Raw genomic sequence first — 17,564 nt, forward strand, 5'->3', positions numbered from 1 at the left:
CCAGCTCATGGCCCTTTACATAAGAGACGGCCGGGATAAGCTCCCGCAGGATCTCACCCCACATCCATCCTCGGGGATCATCCCTGCTCCCCTGCCCCGCCGGTCCCCGCTCTCCCGCAGCCCCCCACGGCTCTGCCCCCCGGGACGTCTTCTCCCCAAACCCACCTTCCCACACCCCCCCGACCCGCTAAAGACACCATCGCAAAGACCTCACTAACAGCCCCGTCGCAGACGACTTCGTTACTGTGTGCTGCATTAATTATTCCCAACCTACGGACTCCCTTCCGCAGCTCCCCCCCATCTTCCTCGAGCTGCGAAGGGCGTTTATTTTAAACTGCCCTCGATTCCCAGCATTAAAATAACCGACTTCCCCCAAAATAACGGCGCAGACTTGGAAAACCAGTTATTTTGGGAGGGGCACACCCCCTTTCTCCGCCGCAGCAGATGGGTGCCAATGCAATTCTAAGACAGGCACCCCAAAACCTGGTGGGATGGAGGGATTTTGGGGTTCAGCGGTCACGTCTGGTGTACGGCTCAGCTCTGCCGTTCCAACCAGCGTCGAGGGAAGCTCAGTTTGATGCTGGGAGAGGCAGGTGCCCAAGAGCCACCCCTGCAGGTCCCCCCCAAAACCAGCCCCCCCCGTATCGCAATAAGGGGGAGCCCCAGAGGTGGCGAGCAGTGGCGCAGCCCCGTCCCCCAGCCGTGGGCATCACCGCAAGGGGGTCACTGACACCCCCGCAAAGGTACGGCAAGATGCCCCCCAGTCCCTCCACACCCTCCTTCCTCCCAACAGCAAGTCCTGGGGGGGCTCCTGCCCCCCCGGAGTGAAACGGCCTCAGTGGGAGACGCTGGGGTGGCTCCAGACCCTGCGCCCTGCCCAAGGAGGGGCTTGGGGTGCCCCCCGACCCCCCGCCGCACGCCTCCCCTGCCATTAGTATTCCAGCGGCCGCGCAGCCGGCGTCTCCTTGGAGATGGCAGCGCAAATCCCATCCCCACCGCGGGGACAGGAAATTAAGCTCTAAAGCCCCTTCTTCTGCTCTCAGCCATTCTTCAGCCCCTGGCAGCTCCAGCTCCCTCCTGGCAGCTCCCTGCCTCCCCCCGCCGCCCTCCCCTCGCCCATCCTCCTCCCCACACCCTTCCTCCTGCAGCCCCACGCGGGGAGGAGCAGGGCTGGATCCAGCAGATCCTCTCGAGACCCCCCATCACTCCCAGGGATGCTCCTGCCAGCACGGGCGGTGGGGATAAAGCCCATCCGCACTGTGCCGAGGCCGCAGATGCTGCTGCTCCGGCACGGAGCACTGGGGACAGCATTATTCCTCCCCCGGCCCCCGCTGATCTGTGGATTAATCACAGCCACGAGGAGGAGTTCAGCGCTCCCAAGGGACCTGCCAGGGGATGGGAAGCAGCGGCCGGCTCTGCGGTACCCACGCAGGGCGTCTCTCCTGGCCTTGGAGGAGATGAACCTGTCTCCCGTGGGATCTGCCGGCTCAGCATCCCTTTGCGCTGCAGGCTGGGGGTGCCACGCTGCAAGTCCTGTCCCCGGGATGGACTAACCCCCCCCGCCCCAGGGGCTTCTGCTGCCGAGCAAAGCTGAGCCCCCGCCAGCCCGGGCTGCATCCCGAGGGGATGGCCGGACACGGTCACCCCCCTTCTCCCAGCCCCTCTTGCTCACCCCTGGGTACCGCACCCGGGCTTGGGGCCCTGCTACAAGGCATTGGGGAAATTGGAGAGAGATTATTTGATGTAAATTGGAGCAAAGCGGGGAAAAAATACCCAACATGTTCCCCCCAGCGAGGCTGCACGGGCTCCATCCTTGGAGGCTTTGGGTCTTGAAAGCCTCAAGCCCCCACTGGCTTTCCGTCCCCGTCACCCAGCTCCATCCCCGTCAGGGACCCTCTCAAGCCCAAGCAGGACAGGGCTGGTGCTCCCTACTCTGCTTTGCGTCTAAACGAAAGGCCACCACTGCTCTGCCAGGGCTCGAGCAACGCCAAGGCTCAAAACCCCTGTGCCTTCGGCAAAACCCTCTCCCTTCTCGGGGCCGGGGCGGGGGGAGGCAAGTGCTCACCCCGAGAGGCGTCCGCACCCCCGGAGGAGCAAAAGTGCCCCCAGAGCCCCAGAAAAAGGCTTTCAGGCTTCTGTGCCCGTGTTTATTCCCCCGCAATTTAAATATTGGATAGGAAAGTCAAGGGCAGCCTTAGCCAAACACCCAAATGCTAATCAGCCTGTGCGGGAGCTGGAAATAAATGCCCCCCTTGATAAGGGGAGGGGAAGGCCAGCACCTTACACCACTGAGCAGCACTTTGTTCCCCCCACAAAAAAAATCGAGCCCCTTTTGTCCGAACCTCATCCCTGCAGGAGAGGAGCGGGTCAGGGCATAGGAGAAGAGGAGGAGGGAGAAAGCAGCGCTGGGAGGGAGGAGTGTTTCGCTTCCCCCCCCCGCCTTGGTTTCCTCCTGCGCATCCCCCCGGTACCCCCCGGGACCGCTCGGGAGCCGTGCCCAGCCCAGCTGCTCCCCCGCCGCCCCCCCGGGATGCGCGGCTGCAGCGAGCAACTCTGCCGACCCACCTCGCCCCCGCCTCAAGGGCCAGAGAGAGCGGCGCAAAGGTGGGCAGCGGCGGGGGGAGAGGACGGGGGGGCCTGGGGGACGAGCGAGGCACCTCTCGCTCCGGGGCCGCATTCCGGGGGGATGCTGGGCAGGGATGCCCAGCAAGCGCGGGCGCGACGCTGATGCTCTGAGAGCAGCACGAGGAGGGGGCCGGAGCCACGCACGCCATGGCGGGAGCCAGCTCTGAGTCGCGGCAGCCACCAGACAATGAGCCGTCCTCGGGATGAATCATCGAATCACAGAATCTTCATGGCTGGAAAGGACCTTTGAGATCGTCGAGTCCAACCGTGAGACCCCGGGTGCCAGGGACCAACACCCACCCATCGCCTGGCGCACAGACCAGGGCAATGCCCCCCCGGGGGGAGGCGAGTCTCCCCGTTATTGCAGCCATACAAACCCCCTCGGCGCCCCCCCCTCCGCCGGGAAGCACAGAGGGCCTTTCAGGCAGCGGAGTGCTGCCTCCCCACCTCCCTCCTCTTCCTCTCCTCCGGGCTGAGGGCAGGCAGCTCGCTCGCCCCGAACACAGCCCCTTTCTTTGGCTGGGCTTCGGAGCCGGGATTTCTCCTGCAGCTTTCTGGACCCTTTCCAAACCCTCCGACGTGGTTAGAGATGTCCCTCGCTCGTCTCCTAATTGCTTCTAACGAGTCTCCCCTCCGCGGCCGCTCGCTGCAAGCTCTCCGCTCTCACCCAGTGTGCTCCCAGAGCAGTCACCCGGGGACAAACCCAGCACGGCCCAGCACCCGAGGCCCCTCGGCAGGCGTGGGGGACGTTCACAGGAGCGTCCACAAAAGGATCAGCGCTGGGATTCCCGAAATCCCCAGCTCCTGCCCTCCAGCTGGATGCTCGGCCCCAGTGAGCTCCGGCTGCTCAACAGGAAGGGTCCCGCAGGGAGACGTCGGGTGGGACGCCGGTCCCGGCCATCAGGCAGATGTGTACGGAAGGGATGGAGCCACCGGAGAGAAACTGCCGGGATGGGATGGCGCTCAGAAAACGCCCCGGTGCGCTCTGCCCGGTTCCAGCTACGGCCACAGCTCTGCTCCCCGTCCCAGAGGTGTCCAGGCGAGGATGAAGGCCCCCGAGCAGCGGGCGAGGGCTCTCCGGGAACGAAGAGCGTCGGCACGGCAGTGGGCACGGCGGCAGCACGGCCCAGGAGCTCACAGCACCCTCCTGTCGACAGGGGTGCACGGGCAGGGTCTGACTCCGCTGCGCTCCTGGGGAGCGGCGCTGAGACTCCTTCCTTTGGGAGAACCCTCCGGCGGTAGCTGAGCACCCTCAGGACCCTTCTCTCTCTTTTCCCCCCAAAACAGACCCCAAAGGGCACCAAGTGCCCACGTTCAGCCAGCGAGAAGAGAAACAACGCGCCCCAGCCCGAGTTCCCAAGCACATCAGCCGGGTGGGACCCAGGGCACGGATCCTGTATTATTTCCAACCCCTCTCCCACCGAGCTGATGCTCCAGAGCAGACGTGGGGAGTGATTCATCCATCGCCAGGAGCTGCGTCCCACTGAAATACAGCCCTCTGTGGGGCTGCCCGTCCCCTTCAGCCCCCCCCGCGCTTGTCCCTGCTGCCCTGCACCTCCCCATCCAAGCCCGGCTGCCTGCAAAGCCCTGCTAGAGATACAGGCGAGCTGGCTGGGACCAGAGGGGACTGGAAAAAATGATGATACTCAAGCAAAAATAAAAAAAAAAAAAAAAAAAAAATCACCTCTGAGCTCAAACCCCAAAAATCTTTTGATAAAAAAATAAAAATAAAAAAAAAAAAAGGCGCAGCATTTAAGCTTTCAATCTGGAAGTGTCCCACGGGGCCTCCCGGGAGCTGTCGCTTGGTTTCCCAGGCCCCGTGTCGCCTGCGAGGGTCTGACGCCTTGGCCAGCCTCCCCCTCGGGGGGACAGGGCACCCTGCCGCGGGGGACACGCTGGCGAGGGCAGCCGTGCCCACGAGGGAGCCTCGGCGACACCAAACGCAGCCGGAGCCTACGGTTCCCCACCAGGTACCCCGAGGAGCAAACCACAACCGGAGCGATGGGAAAGGAGACGGATGGATTTAGCTCGGTGCTCCAAAAAATGTCCCCCCAGGGTGACCATCTGCTCTCCTGTCTTCCCATTCCCTCGGCAAAATCCGCGCTGGATGGGAGATGCTGCTCCTGATCTCTGAACTTCCACGGGATGCTTTCGAGCTCTCCGAATCCAGAGGGAAGGGAGAGGGACAAAGCTTCTCCAGCATCCAGTCTGGCTACGCTGAGCCCATCTGCATGGCTGGGAAACACTGCAGCGCTTCCGTAACAAAACCCTTGTCCATCCGGACCATCGCATCCATCCCCTCCCTCCCCACGGAAAAAGGGAACTCCAACCCTACCAAACCAATGAGCCCACAACGAAAATGGGGGGGGGGAAACCCCAGCCCTGCTCTTGGGTGAAGGGTGAAGGTGGAGAGAGGAGGGGACAGGACCTCACTCGTGGTGGCACATGAAGCTACGACCGTGCCGAAGGGGAATGCCGAGCCCCCAGCGAGATGCGGTACCCGCGTCGGGAGGACGCCAGTGAAAGAGGGATGAAGACAGCGACTCACACCAGGGATGCGGCACGCGGGCGAGCAGCTCGGGGAGGACCAGCCCGAGCATCTGCCGCGGGCTCAGGAACAGCGAAGGAGGGCAGCCCAGCCCCGAGGCCAGCCCAGGGGCTCTGCAAGTCCTGACCGGTGAGAGGAGACACCAGACCCACAGCTGCAAAAGCGATGGGTTAAACGGGGATTACACCCCCCGGGAATTCAGGCTGATCTCTCCCCACCTTCATGAGGCCACATGAGCTCGGTGGCCGGGAACAAATTAATCCCAAACCACGTCAGGACCGTCGGCAGAGCGATGCCCAGGGGGTGCCCACCTCTGCTGGAGCCAGCAGGAAGGAGAAGTGCCCTCCCCAGGGCTCTGGTGCCCACCCTCAGACCCCGAAAAGCTGCCAACACCCCTGTTGTCGCCCACAACAGGAACGGTGGCATCCCTCCGGCCATGCAGGACCATTCCATGCCCCAGCACATCCTCCCGCGGTGCCGCCATGGGGCAGAAAACCGAGCACATCCCCCAAGGCTCAGCCCCCAGGGCTGAAGAGGGACACCCTGCCGTGACGGGGCTCACGAGGGAGCTGAAGCAGCAGCAACGTGAAGCGAGGTGACATTTAAACCCAGGCACAGGCACGGCGAAGGTGGCAGCACCGGCGTTTTTATTAAACCCACCGGTTTAATTACCAAGAGCCCGGTGCTCTCCAGCGCAGGCACAGCCTCCGAGTCAGCGCCAGAGAAGAGACGCGCAAGCATCCCTCCGCTGATCCTCCTAACGAGCTGGTGAGCAACTATAATCAGCCAGCAAGGAGTCAATACCGCAAACCCCCTCCACCGCCGCGAAACACGCAGCGCTGCTCGCCGGGAACAACCCACGGCACTGCCCGTAGTGCCGCCCCCTCCACGGAGCGAGGGGCTTTTTTCCTGCCTCCCCCAAACCACCCCGTTCCGTGCTGTTTACCCACCCGTGATGCCCCTTGGCCGCTGCAACGGCGCTCGATGCCGAATGGCTCCAGGCTGGCGATGGAGCTGCCACGAGACCACTCAAGCCCAGACGCCCACCCGCAGATGCAGCCCCGGCACTTCCACGCTCCGCTCCAGGTCCCGGATCCCTCCTGCACCCAGATCTCCCCCGTTTTCCCCCAGCCCACACCCCACCGCGCATCCGTTGCCCTCCACCCCCCATCTCCTCCAGCATCGTTTCGTTCTGCTCCAGCTCCAACGCGTGCCGGACCACGCACCCGGCCCATCCCACAGGGGCGATGCTCCGTCACCGCCCTCGGCACGAAGGCTGCGTTCCCCAGGACACAGCCTCCGGAGAAGGCTACTCGTAGCCTGCGACGTGCCAGGAATCGGGCAGAATTCATTCCAGCCTAAAACTGTCCCAGCCTCTGAGCTCCGCGCTGCCCTGCAGCCACCTGTGGGGTTCCCCATTCCCCCCCGCCAGCTCTCCAACCCGCTGCAGCGTCTGCTTTGTCTCCACCAGCCCCGGGGGGTTTTCACCTTCCCCTTTGCTTCCGTTGGGCAGCAAATTTGGCAGAGACCACCCGCTCCCGTGCAGCCTCCCCCCAGAGATCCTCCGGTGCCTCTGCACCCCTGGTGCGGTCCCCGAGGGTCAGCCGCCGACTGCCACCCATCCCCTGGACCCGCTGAAATCCCCCGGTCCTGCCATCGCTGAGGCAACCAGCCACCGGTATCTCGGGGGGGCTGCTCGTCCCCTCCCAAAGCGCGGCTTGGAGAGGTCCAGCCATGGCATGGCACGGGGCAGGGACGGAGGGGAGAGGCACAGCTGTGCTGGGAGGGACAAATCTCCCCAAACACCAACACAAAGAGCTCCTGGTGCTCGGGAAAGGCCCCTTCCATGGGGCGTGGAAAGTGTTTCGCCCTCCCTGAGCATCTCCGGGCGTACAGCGGCTACATCCCTGCCCCAGCCCTCGCAGCCCCCGGGCCAGGGGAAGCCAAACACGATGGCAGCAGCTGAGACAAATGTCACCCACCGAGTCACCCTTTGGGGTAATGCGGCAGCACCTCCCAGCCCAGCCACGGCCACCCGAGTGCCCACTGCCGGAGCAGCCGCGTGCCCAGCACCGGCTCAGAGGGCATCGAGCTGGACCACCATGGCCGGTCCTGGCACGCCAGGACCCACCTGCTGCTGCCCCCACCACCGCCACGCTCCCTCAATGGCCTCTTTGATGGTGGCACAGAGAGGGCTGTGACCGCGGCCGCGCAGCTGGTACCCAACCGGGGGTGCTCTCGCCTCCCCGCATCCCCCCGAGCCCCGCAGACAGGGTACGGGCAGCGAGCAACGTCCCCCCCGTGCCCAGTCCCCGCGGTGCCGTGCTGGATGAGTGGAGCTGCGAGTCCTCTGATGCCCTCTCCGGGATGCTCCGAAAGCTGCTCAGCTCCGTGCCGGCATGGCAAGGCTGGAGGGGAAGCGCCATGCAGCCGAGGGACCCAGCACTTGGCCAGCCGGGCTCTCCAGAGGCCTTTTCCATACGGATCCGCCTTTCTCCCAGACCCAGAGGAGGCACCGGCGACCCCGGCTCGCTGCAGAGCATCAGCAGCTCGGCAGTTAAAGGAGACTTCAAAAACAGCCCCGAGAGGAGGAAAACAGTGCAGGGAATTAATTGACAGCAAATGGACACATTAAAGGGGATGAAGAATATTTTTTATCAGGTCGTTTTATGTCTTTTTTTAATGTTTTTAAAAGGATTAAGCTGCCAGGTCTTAGAAGAGCCTCCATGGCTGAGGAGCGATGAAGGGACGGAGCGCTCTGCGCTCTTCTCCTTCTGCCATCACTGAGGTCCAGCAGGACCCGCTGACCCACCGCACACGGACACACGTGCGGAAACCATCCCCCTGCCCGGGTCTGGGGTTTCTGCAGAGACCGGAGCGACCATCGGGCCCCGAAACATCCTTTCCCCAGGGAAGGGACCACGCGGCTCCCAGCAGCAAAGCATCCCTACAAACAAAGCCGCATCCCTGCTCCTGCCGTCGCATGCTCAGTCCCGGGGCACGCAGGGTCAGTCCCCAGGGATCCGCTCGACCCCGCACCCCAATATTCCGGGCAGCAGGAGCAGGACCCCGGGCCAGGGTTACGAAGCCCTTTTCCCTGGGCTAGGGGTCAGACGCAGGCTCCCCCCACGCCCTGTCTCCCCGGTCACCGGCACCGAGCTCTCTGCAGCCGAGCACCGCTCCGGGTCCCCACGCTGTCACCCCAGACTGCCACCACCCCGGGGACAGATGGCCGGAGCAGGGATGGGATCCCAGCGCGGGGGTGCGTCGCAGCCAGCCCTTAGCCCCCTCAAGCCAGCAGCAGGAGGGCAGAGTTAGGGAAAAATTACCCCGGAGTAATCCGTTTGTTTCCACGTCACTATCAAGCCCTGCAACCCCCCACGTCCCCTGGCTCCAAGGGACTTTTCTGGGGACCCCCCCAGATGCCGAGGGGACCGGGTCACGGCCAGGCTGGGCAGAGGCGCCGCCACAGGGTGGTTCAAAGCCAGTTGTGTCTTTGAATAACCAAAAATAGGCACGTACCAAATTTTTTTCATACTTCTCCCCACCACCTGCCAAAAAAGGCCCCGAGACGCACCCAGCCCCCCCCAGCCAAAGGACAGGGCTCGCTTGTCCGTCTGTCCATCCGCCTCCTTTTCCATCCGGCTCGCTCCTGGCAGGTCCAGCGCGGTGACAAAGAGCCGATTCAGGGCCGCCGGGCACCTGAGCGGAGCAGGGCAAGGAGCCCAGGGCAAACCGGGCCACAGCCCCCCAGGCAGACAAGGGCTGCGGGGCTGGAGAAATGGCCTCGGTGACACCAAACCCAGCCCCTTCCCCTGCCCCAAACCTCCCTTTTCAGCAGCGGGGATGGGACCAGCTTTCCCGGCACCGGGACCCCGCGCCGAGGGGGTGTCCGTCCGGGGAAAGCAGCGATAGGAGAGGGGGGTGATGCCAAGAGACAGAAAAAGCAGCACCCAGGCTCCCGGCAAACGCCGCTGCCCGTCCTCTTCAAAGGGCTCTTTCTCCTTCTCTTCCCTACCTGCTCCCGCCATCCTTGACAAAAGGCACGGAACCCACCGCGCTCCGCAGCGTTTCAGCCTCCCAATTAAAATCAAAGCTCCTATCGCAGCCGCTCTGTCCAAAAGAGACCCGTTATCCCCCGCAGTTCGGGGGTGGCGGGGGGAAAAGCTGCCGCACGTCATCCCGAACCTTCTCCCTCCGGCTCTCCCTGCCCGCCAGAGCCGGAGCGTCCCCGGGGAGGGACAGCCGGGGACGGGGCTGAGCCGAACAAAGAGCATCCGACCCACCGCTGCCTACGGCACCCGGGGAGCCCCCAGCCCAGGGCAGGGGGTGTCCCCAGCTCCCAGTCCCTCTTCCTCCAAAGCACAGGACGACGCACGCAGCCAGAGCCGGGCAGCGCCGTGTCCTGCGGGGATCAAGAAGCCCAGATGCGTTTTTCCCCCTGCCCCGACAGCCCTGCTTTAGCCGTGAACTGGCTTTAGCCTCCTCCTGGCCCCCTCCAGCACCCATCCTGCGCCCCCCCAGCTGCAAAACCCTCCCCAAGCCTGGCTCCCGGCCCCGCAATGCCCCCAGGGGCTAAACCGCTGCCCGGCCAGACGGCTGCGGGGCAGAAGCAGCCCCCCCGCCCCTGCTAACAGCCCGTTTAAGTTTTTACTGTAATTTTTTTCCCCCTTTTTCCTGTTTTTGCTTTTTTTTATTTTCCTTTCCACCTGGCATGCCAGCATTTCCACCCCATTGACTCAGAGCGGTTTCCAGCCGGGAGAACACCGTAATGGCCTCATTATTTCAGATGAGGAATCTGTGTGTTCAATTAGGCAGAGAAAGGTAATTATCTACTTGTAGAAGATAAGAAAAAGGCGGGGGGGTGTCACTTTATCAGGGACACAGCACCAGCACGGTTCCCAGCCAAGCCCCCGGATGCTCCAGCTCCGCGTGTGGCCGCCGGCTGGGCCGAGGGGATGCGGTGCCCCCCGAATGGTCCCCCCACGCCTTCACCGTGCTCCCCGCCGCGCGCAGACCCCGCCGCCGCCACTTGGCCTGGTCCTCCCCACCTCACACCCCCGCAAGCTACCAAAAAACCTCATGCCCGGCACCTTCAGCCCCCAGAAAGTACATCTGCTAGGTGACACCTCATTTAATGAGTAATTAACCTTTTTTTTTTTATACATCTTCTGCCAGCTGACGCAAGCCGGGCAGCATCCTCGGCGGCAGGCAGGTTCTGGCTCACGGTGGCCAAAAAAGAGAATTCGTCTCCAAATCTCAGGCAGCTTCTGGTGCACAGACCTTTGCAGTGACGCTGAAGAGCGCCGCATCCTCCCCAGCCCCCTCTGTCCCTGCGGGGACAAGCGTCCCCCCCATCCCTAAGGGATCTGGTACCAGGACACACCAGAGCTCCCCACGGATCAGGGAGGAGGACGGAGACAGGTGAGCCGGGAGGGCACGGTGACCCCCCTCCCACCTGCTTGCCCCAGCTCAGGGACACCAACTAAGCCCTGGATGTCCCCAATATTTCAAAATATCGGTGCCCTGATATTTCGGGCACTGTCTGCTTCCCATCAGGAAGGCGGCGCACGCCAACAGCCGTGCTCCAGCCCATCCTGGGGGACTTCTCCTGGAAAATCAGGGAGATGGAGAAGAGCGAACCCCATCCCCACCTCAGCGGGACCCCCGGCCTCGGGAAGCACGCTGAGCACGCTTTGCCCCCCAGCACGGCACGAAGGCGGCTTCGACGCGAGCGAGGTGGAGGGGAAACATCTCGGGGTAGCGGGGGCTGCCCCGGAGCCCTCCTCCAGCACGGCTCTGCCCCACAGCTCCCCCCACAGCTCAGCCCCCAGCCCTTCCCTTCCCCCCACACTCCCCCACGAAGCTTTTTTTTCAATATACTTTTTTCCCCTGACATTTTGTTTTATTCCTCTTCTTTGGTTTTGACTCCTTTCAGTGTTTTCCCAACTGAACCAGCTCCCCGGCTCTCTGCTGGGTTGCAGCAGCAGGACTGGGGTCTGTCTGCGCGTGGCCAAACCCCTTCCCCAGCCCCCACACTTCCAAAAAAAGGCTCAGCGGGACCCAAACTCCAGCTTTGCCAGGCACCCGCCCAGGCTTTAGGCACTGCCTGGAAAATCCCAGTGCCAGGAGCAGCATCTCCCTGAAGTCCGGTCCCAGACTGCGGAAAGGGGCACGATCCAGCCTGGGTGAGGTCCAGCTTCCCCTGGGAAGCCCCCACCTCGCCATCACCCAGCCAGAGAAGATGCGTGAGCTCCCCACGGCACGGGACGAATCCAAACCCCATCGCCAGACCAGCGGAAAACCCCACCGGAGCGCGGTCCTCACCCGGCACTGCCCAAGCCGTGATCCCCCCACGTTGTCCCCAACCCTCGCGGACCCCCTTCTCCCCCAAAGCCATGTGCCCATCGCCCCCCGCCTGCAGCCACAGGGCTTCTCCGCTGTGAGCCGGAGCAGGGGTCTGGCTCTCCTCGCTGCTCCAGCAAACCCTCCGGCCCCCCTCGGAGCATCCTGAGATGCAGGACACGTAGGGAGGAGGTGGCGGGGGGTGGGGGGCAGAAATAGGCGCCTACAGGGTTCAGCACCCAAAAACACACCCAGGGAAGGCGCCAGCATGCAGGGATCGCTCTGTGCATCCTCCCCAGAGGAAAACCTCGGCTCACCCTCGTGCTGCTGCATCCCGACACCCAGAGGGACCCCGATCTACGGCTGTAACAGCCGGCCATCCTCAGGGCCGATGATCCCACACCATCTCCCCCCGGCCTGAGGCTGCCGGTCCTGAAAGAGGAAGGACTCGGCCCTCCTTAACGTGAGGATCATCGCGGGGACATGGGGCAGCCGCCCGCCGTTCGACTTCTGGAACTTGTGGCTTTTCCATGAATCCTGACCCTGCAGCCAGGAGAGGAGAGCAGGCGGCGCAGCCCCCCCCAGCCTCCTCCGAGGCGATGCACAGCCAGCCTCATTTCCTGCTGCTCCTATTAGCATTATCCCCATTTCCCCGATTTCACCGTAAGGCCCAAAAATTTGCAGGATCATGCTGCTGCTACGGTCGGAAACTTTGGTTTTGCCAGCTGAGAGGCTTCACGGGCCTCCAGACCCGCTCTGACCCGCTCAGAAAAGCTGTTTCTTGCCTAAATAAGCACTAACTCTCGTTTCTGCCCAATTTTTTTAGGACAAAAACCACTCGGCGAGTGCAGTCCCACCAGAAACGTTACAGCTCAAGTTTCACCCGACAAATATTTTGTGCAGTTTTATGCCAGCCGAGCAGCCCAACTAGGGTAAAGCAAGGAGCAATTAAGCCCAAAGGCGAAGCGTAGGGCGAGCACTGGCCCCTGCCTCTCCGGAGCATCCCGGGTGCAGCCCTGGGCATCAGCCGGAGCATCCCGGGTCATGTCCCCGGGGGCAGCCCAGGCCTGGAGGAGGGCGGAATTTTGCCAACCGAGAAGTGCGGGCTGGCAAAGCGCTGGGAAGGACAGAGGGTTGGGTTGGGTTTGCCCCTTCCAGGCAGCGAGGAGCGGCTATAAATGGCCTTCTTTGTCACTGCAGCCACAGCGGCAGGAGGAAAAACAAGGATGGACCCGCTCCGGGGAGGGGGGAATGAAAAACCCCCAAACAGTTTGGGGTCCCCCCTGGTCACCCTGGTCCCTGATGGTGCCGCACCAGGGCACGGTGCCCATGGCGGGTCCCGCTCTCCCCAGACCTGCCTGGGCGGTGCAGGAGGGACAGCCGCCGGTGGGATGGGGGTGTTCCCACTCCCGCGGGTCTGGGGGGCTCCCACCCCCACGGGTGCTGGGGGGGGACGGGGAAGGCTCCGACCCCCGCGGGGACACAGCAGAGCCGGGAGGGGGATGCTCTGGAAGCCCGGTGTGATGGGAGACATCCATCACCTTCGGCGGGACACCCCAAACCCCACCGAGGCCTCGCACCGAGGGATGATGGCGGTTGAGAGGGGGCCCCCCGGTGCCGCCCCCGGTTGTTGGGGGGGGGGGTCGCCCGCCGCTTCCCCTCCCGCCCCGTTACCTCTGCCGTAGGCGAAGTGGAGGCGCAGGGCGCGGCCCTGCCGCACCAGGCTGATGTGGAGGTAGGTGAACCAGACGGCGAAGGTGAGCAGCACCAGCAGCAGCAGCAGCTTCAGCTGCTTTCGGAGCTTCTTCACCGGGAGCCGCGGCATCCTGCCGCCCGCATCGCCCCCGCCGCCGCCGGCCTAGCCCCGGCCCATCGGGCCCCCCGCCCGCCCAGCCCGCTCGCTAGGGGCCGGCCGCCAGGGCAGCGGGGCGGCGGCGCGGCTCGGCGCGGAGACCCCCGGCCGCCCGGTGCATCGCCGCCGCCCCGGCGCGCCGGTCCCGCGGGCGGGGGAATGAATGAGCGGGGCCGCCGTGGGAGCCGGGGGGGGGGGGGCGGGGGGGGGGGCGCGGGCCCGCCCCCGCGGCCCGAGCGACGGCACCGGCGGCCAATCGCGAGAAGGCCCGGGCGGGCCCGCCGCCAATGGGCGCCCCGCGGGGGAGGAGCCCGCGGAGGCGCCGCGCGTCTCCACGCCAACGGGCCGGCATCCCCGCCAGGCGCCGCGGGCGAGGCCATGCGGGGCGCGGGGGGACCGCGTCCCCGTCCCCGTCCCCGTCCCCGTCCCCGTCCCCGCGCGGCCGGGGGACAGGGCGGCGGCGGAGCGGGAGGGAAAGATCTGTCTGTGCCGCTGGGGGGGCCGGCGGGAACGGTGACGCGGGCCGCGGCGGGGCCGCCCCCCGACTCCTCCCCCCCGCAGCGGGGATGGAACGTTCCCGCGCGGCCGCGGCTGGGGGCTGCGGGCCCGGCCCGGCCCGCGGGGGTGCGGGGACCCCCTGATCCCCCCTCGCTGGGGGCAGAGGCCCCGTGAGGGCGGGTACAGGGTTCCCCGGGACCCCCCTCGATGGGGTCTGGGATCCCCCGGAGGCTGGGATCCCTGGGATGCTCCTTTGGTGGGTGCAGGGGTCCCACGGAGGCCGGGATCCCCCCTCGGTGGGTGCAGGGATCCCGCAGCTGCCCTCTCGCTGGGTGCAGGGACCCCATGGAGGCTGGATCCCCCGATCTCCCTTCGCTTTGTGCAGAGATCCTGTAGGGATGGGTGCAGGGATCCCCCAGGATCCCCCCCTGGTGCGTGCAGGGTTCCCTGGGATCCCCATCAATGGGTGCAGGGTTCTTCTGGGGGCCGGCATCCCCTGGATCCTCTCCTCGCTGCATGCAGGGACCCCATGGGGGCTTGGATCCCCAGGATCCTCTACGCTGGGTGCAGGGATCCCCCTCGCTGGGTGCAGGGATCCCGTGGGGAAGGATGCAGGGATTCCCTGGGTCCCCACTTGCTGGGTACAGGGATCCCATGGGGGCTGGGATCCCCAGGATCTCTCCTCAATGGGTGCAGGGATCTCCCAGATTCCCCCTTGCTGGGTGCAGGGATCCCCAGGATCCCCCTCGCTGGGTGCAGGGATCCCCCAGGGCCGAAGCCGCTTCTGCCAGCGGGACCTTCTGGAAGTGCGAGGGCTGTAGCTCACCCTGTGCAAAACCTAACAGTAATTAACAATAAGGATTAATTATGCCGGCAGTGACTAAGGCCATGCTGCTGGCGGGTTACGGGCTGCGCAGCCTTGAAGGAGCCGCTGGCCAGGGCTGCTCCTCGCAGCCATGGCCCTGTGCCCCCGGGACACCTGTGCTCAGCCAGGCTGAGACCGGCCACAGCTCACGTCACCGCTGCACCGCCTGGTTCTCCCTCCACAGCGCGGTGGCAAAAACATCGGGTAATTTTTTTTTCTCCTTTCCCGCTCCACAAGTTGAGGCAGCAGCTCCTCCTCGCTGCAGCTCGGGGCTGGGACGAACACGCGCGAGAAATCGGTTATTAGAGAAAAAAAATAATACATTCACAGCTAGGAAAACTAGAGGGCACCAGTGCTCTGGTTTGTGTTTCCCTGCGCTCCTCTCCCTTACGGATGTGGAAGGTTAATTAGCTGGTAATTAAGCCCAATTTAGACAAACAGGCGGGGAAAGCGGCAGAGCTCAATCCTCGTTAGGAAGCGAAGCCGAAGCCGCCCTGAGCCCCCCGGGGGCGGCCGGGGGCTGCGGGATGGCCCAGGCGGGGGGGAGGAGGAGGAGGAGGCCGGGATGATGGGGATCTCTGCCCAAGACTCTCCCAACGGATGGGGAAGATGCGCGTCTGGGGAAATTAAGCCATTATTTGCCCCATTTTTTGCCCCTCTCCAGCAAAAGGAGTGGGAGGTGGGGGGTCGGGGCACGGCTTTGCGCAACCTTCAGCCACCGACCGAAGTTCGGCCTCTTCCCACCCACCAGCGGCCCTGGGGGGGCCGGGAGGTTTGGGAACCCTGGTGGGATGTCCCCAAAAATCCGTGACTGGCTCGTGCTGGCCGAGGAGAGAGGCTGGGGCACAACGTCCAGAATAAGAAGAGCAAATATTCACGTGCGCGCCGTGTCCCAGCCCAGTCGGGGCACCCGAATGTGCCCTTACACGGTGTTCTCATCCCCTTCGGCCCTGCAGGGAGGAGATGACGTGACTAACCATTAGCACCCGCACTGATCACTAGCACCCCGTTACTGATGGGAGTCAAACTTTGCGGAGCAGCTCCAGTTTGGCAGCGTCCTCGCAGCTCGTCTCTCGATGCAGGCGTCCCCGGGGTCAGTCCTGCCAGAAACACCGGTCTGTGACACCAGACGGTGCTGGAGCGTCTCAAAGATGATGCTGGGAGGGTCTCAAAGATGTGTCAGAGGGATTTGGGATGCTGGCATTACCTTGGTTGTCCCGGGGTATCCTTCATCCTTCACGGACAGCTTGAAGCTTCTGCAAAGCAAAGTCCGTATTCCCGGGGCTGGGCTGTCCTTTGTTTTATTTAAGCATGAAAAATCCCAGAGCTGCCACTAAAATTTTATTACATCCTTATATTACAGTGTATAACATGAATTCAGACGTATTAACTAAGTGAATACACCGTCATACTGTAAGGGCTGGTTGCTGTACGAGCCAGGGAGGGGAATGTTCGTGCGGGTGTGCTGGCGCTTGGGGTCGAGCCACAGCGCTCCTGCCTCGGAGTGAGGGTGCCTTGGGAAAATACTTCAGAAGGCGGTTTTGAAGCCCAAAACCACAAGATAACCGAAGTAGATAACAAGATGCCAGAGCTACAGTGAAGACTTCGATCTTGGCTGTACTACTGCCTGGCAGCCAACTGCTTCACCCATGAATGTCGGCAGAAGGGTGGGCCCCAGGTGGGCTCCCCCCGGCCGCAGTGGGACCACAGGGCCGCGGGCTCCCCTCGAGCGGGGACGAGGGGATCCCTCGTCTGGGATCGTCAAGGGTTGGGGAGCCCTCACCCGGCACTGGGAGATCCTTCCTCACCCGCCGCGGGGAGATCCCCGACCCGCCACGGCTCCTGGGTGCCTGAGTTGGTGCCGTGAGACATTACTAACCCCTGCAGCTCCTCGATATTAATTCTGAACATTGTACAGATCATTCTGTTAGGCATAAACCATCGTCCAAGGCTGAGACCCAGACCGGACCTGGCCGCAGCTCGGCTCCATCAGGAATTCCGAAAGCAAAGTGGGGCCTGCTCCGACCTCGGGAGTCTTTGCGTCTCCCTCAGTGGGAACCATTCTAACTCCATTCTAACTCCTTTTTCCTCCGTATGTTCTTTCCTCACGGTAATTACCAAGGCGAACCCTGCCATCAAACTGACTGAACCCTGGTAAACCGCTGGTAAACGCTGTTAAAGTCCATTGAATTTATTGAACTGCCCAACTGTTATTTTACCCCAATAAAACACATCGCTGCTGCTCTCTTTCGGGCCAGGTGCCTTACACTCATCCGCGGACAAGGGGCACGGTGCCCGGGGGACTGCAGGGTGCCAGCATGGGGCTTTGCACGGGTCCAAACGACATCCCCAGGAAGTGGCACCTTCCGGCCGCATCCCGTATTTGTGGGGGACAGAGCCAGGGCCGGGCTCAGGTCCCTCCACGGGAGCAGGGATCGCTCCCGGGCTGCCTTGGAGGTGACGGAGCCGCAGGGGACGAGCACCGTCCCGGTGCTGCTGGAGCCGCTCTCCCCCGCCTCACCAGCGGGATTTCAAGGATTTCATGATTCCCAGCCCTTCGCACGACACACGGTGACATGCTTGGCCCTGCCTTGACAAGGTTTCCGGGAAGAAATCCCCTCAAAAAAAACAAAGGGAGCAGCGATCCGTGCTGTGCCAAAGGGACGATGATCCTGGGCAGGGCTCCCTCTGCCAAAAGCCCTTCTCCTTGGTGGGGACAGGGACCACGGGGGCCACAGAGTTGTGTCCCTCAGCCTCTGCCACTGGGGAAGGGAAGGGAACGGGGGAAAGGAGGGGACAAGGTAAGAAGGGGGCAACGCAGGAGGAAAAGA

The 17,564-nt window shown here is 63.7% G+C and overlaps 1 protein-coding gene across 2 annotated transcripts in view; it reads right to left on the minus strand.

Annotated features, from left to right (window-relative positions):
* The window catches only part of B4GALNT4 (beta-1,4-N-acetyl-galactosaminyltransferase 4), a 30,309-nt gene extending 16,839 nt beyond the window's left edge, over positions 1-13,470 (minus strand). For both annotated transcript variants that reach the window (XM_074586679.1, XM_074586678.1), the window contains exon 1: positions 13,193-13,470. In XM_074586679.1, the coding sequence (XP_074442780.1) occupies positions 13,193-13,343 (151 nt within the window). In that variant the 5' untranslated portion in view covers positions 13,344-13,470. The remainder of the gene's footprint in view (positions 1-13,192) is intronic.
* Positions 13,471-17,564: the final 4,094 nt, after the last annotated feature.

The sequence above is a fragment of the Larus michahellis genome, chromosome 4, assembly GCF_964199755.1.
Source record: "Larus michahellis chromosome 4, bLarMic1.1, whole genome shotgun sequence".
In the NCBI taxonomy this organism is placed as follows: Eukaryota; Metazoa; Chordata; class Aves; order Charadriiformes; family Laridae; genus Larus; species Larus michahellis.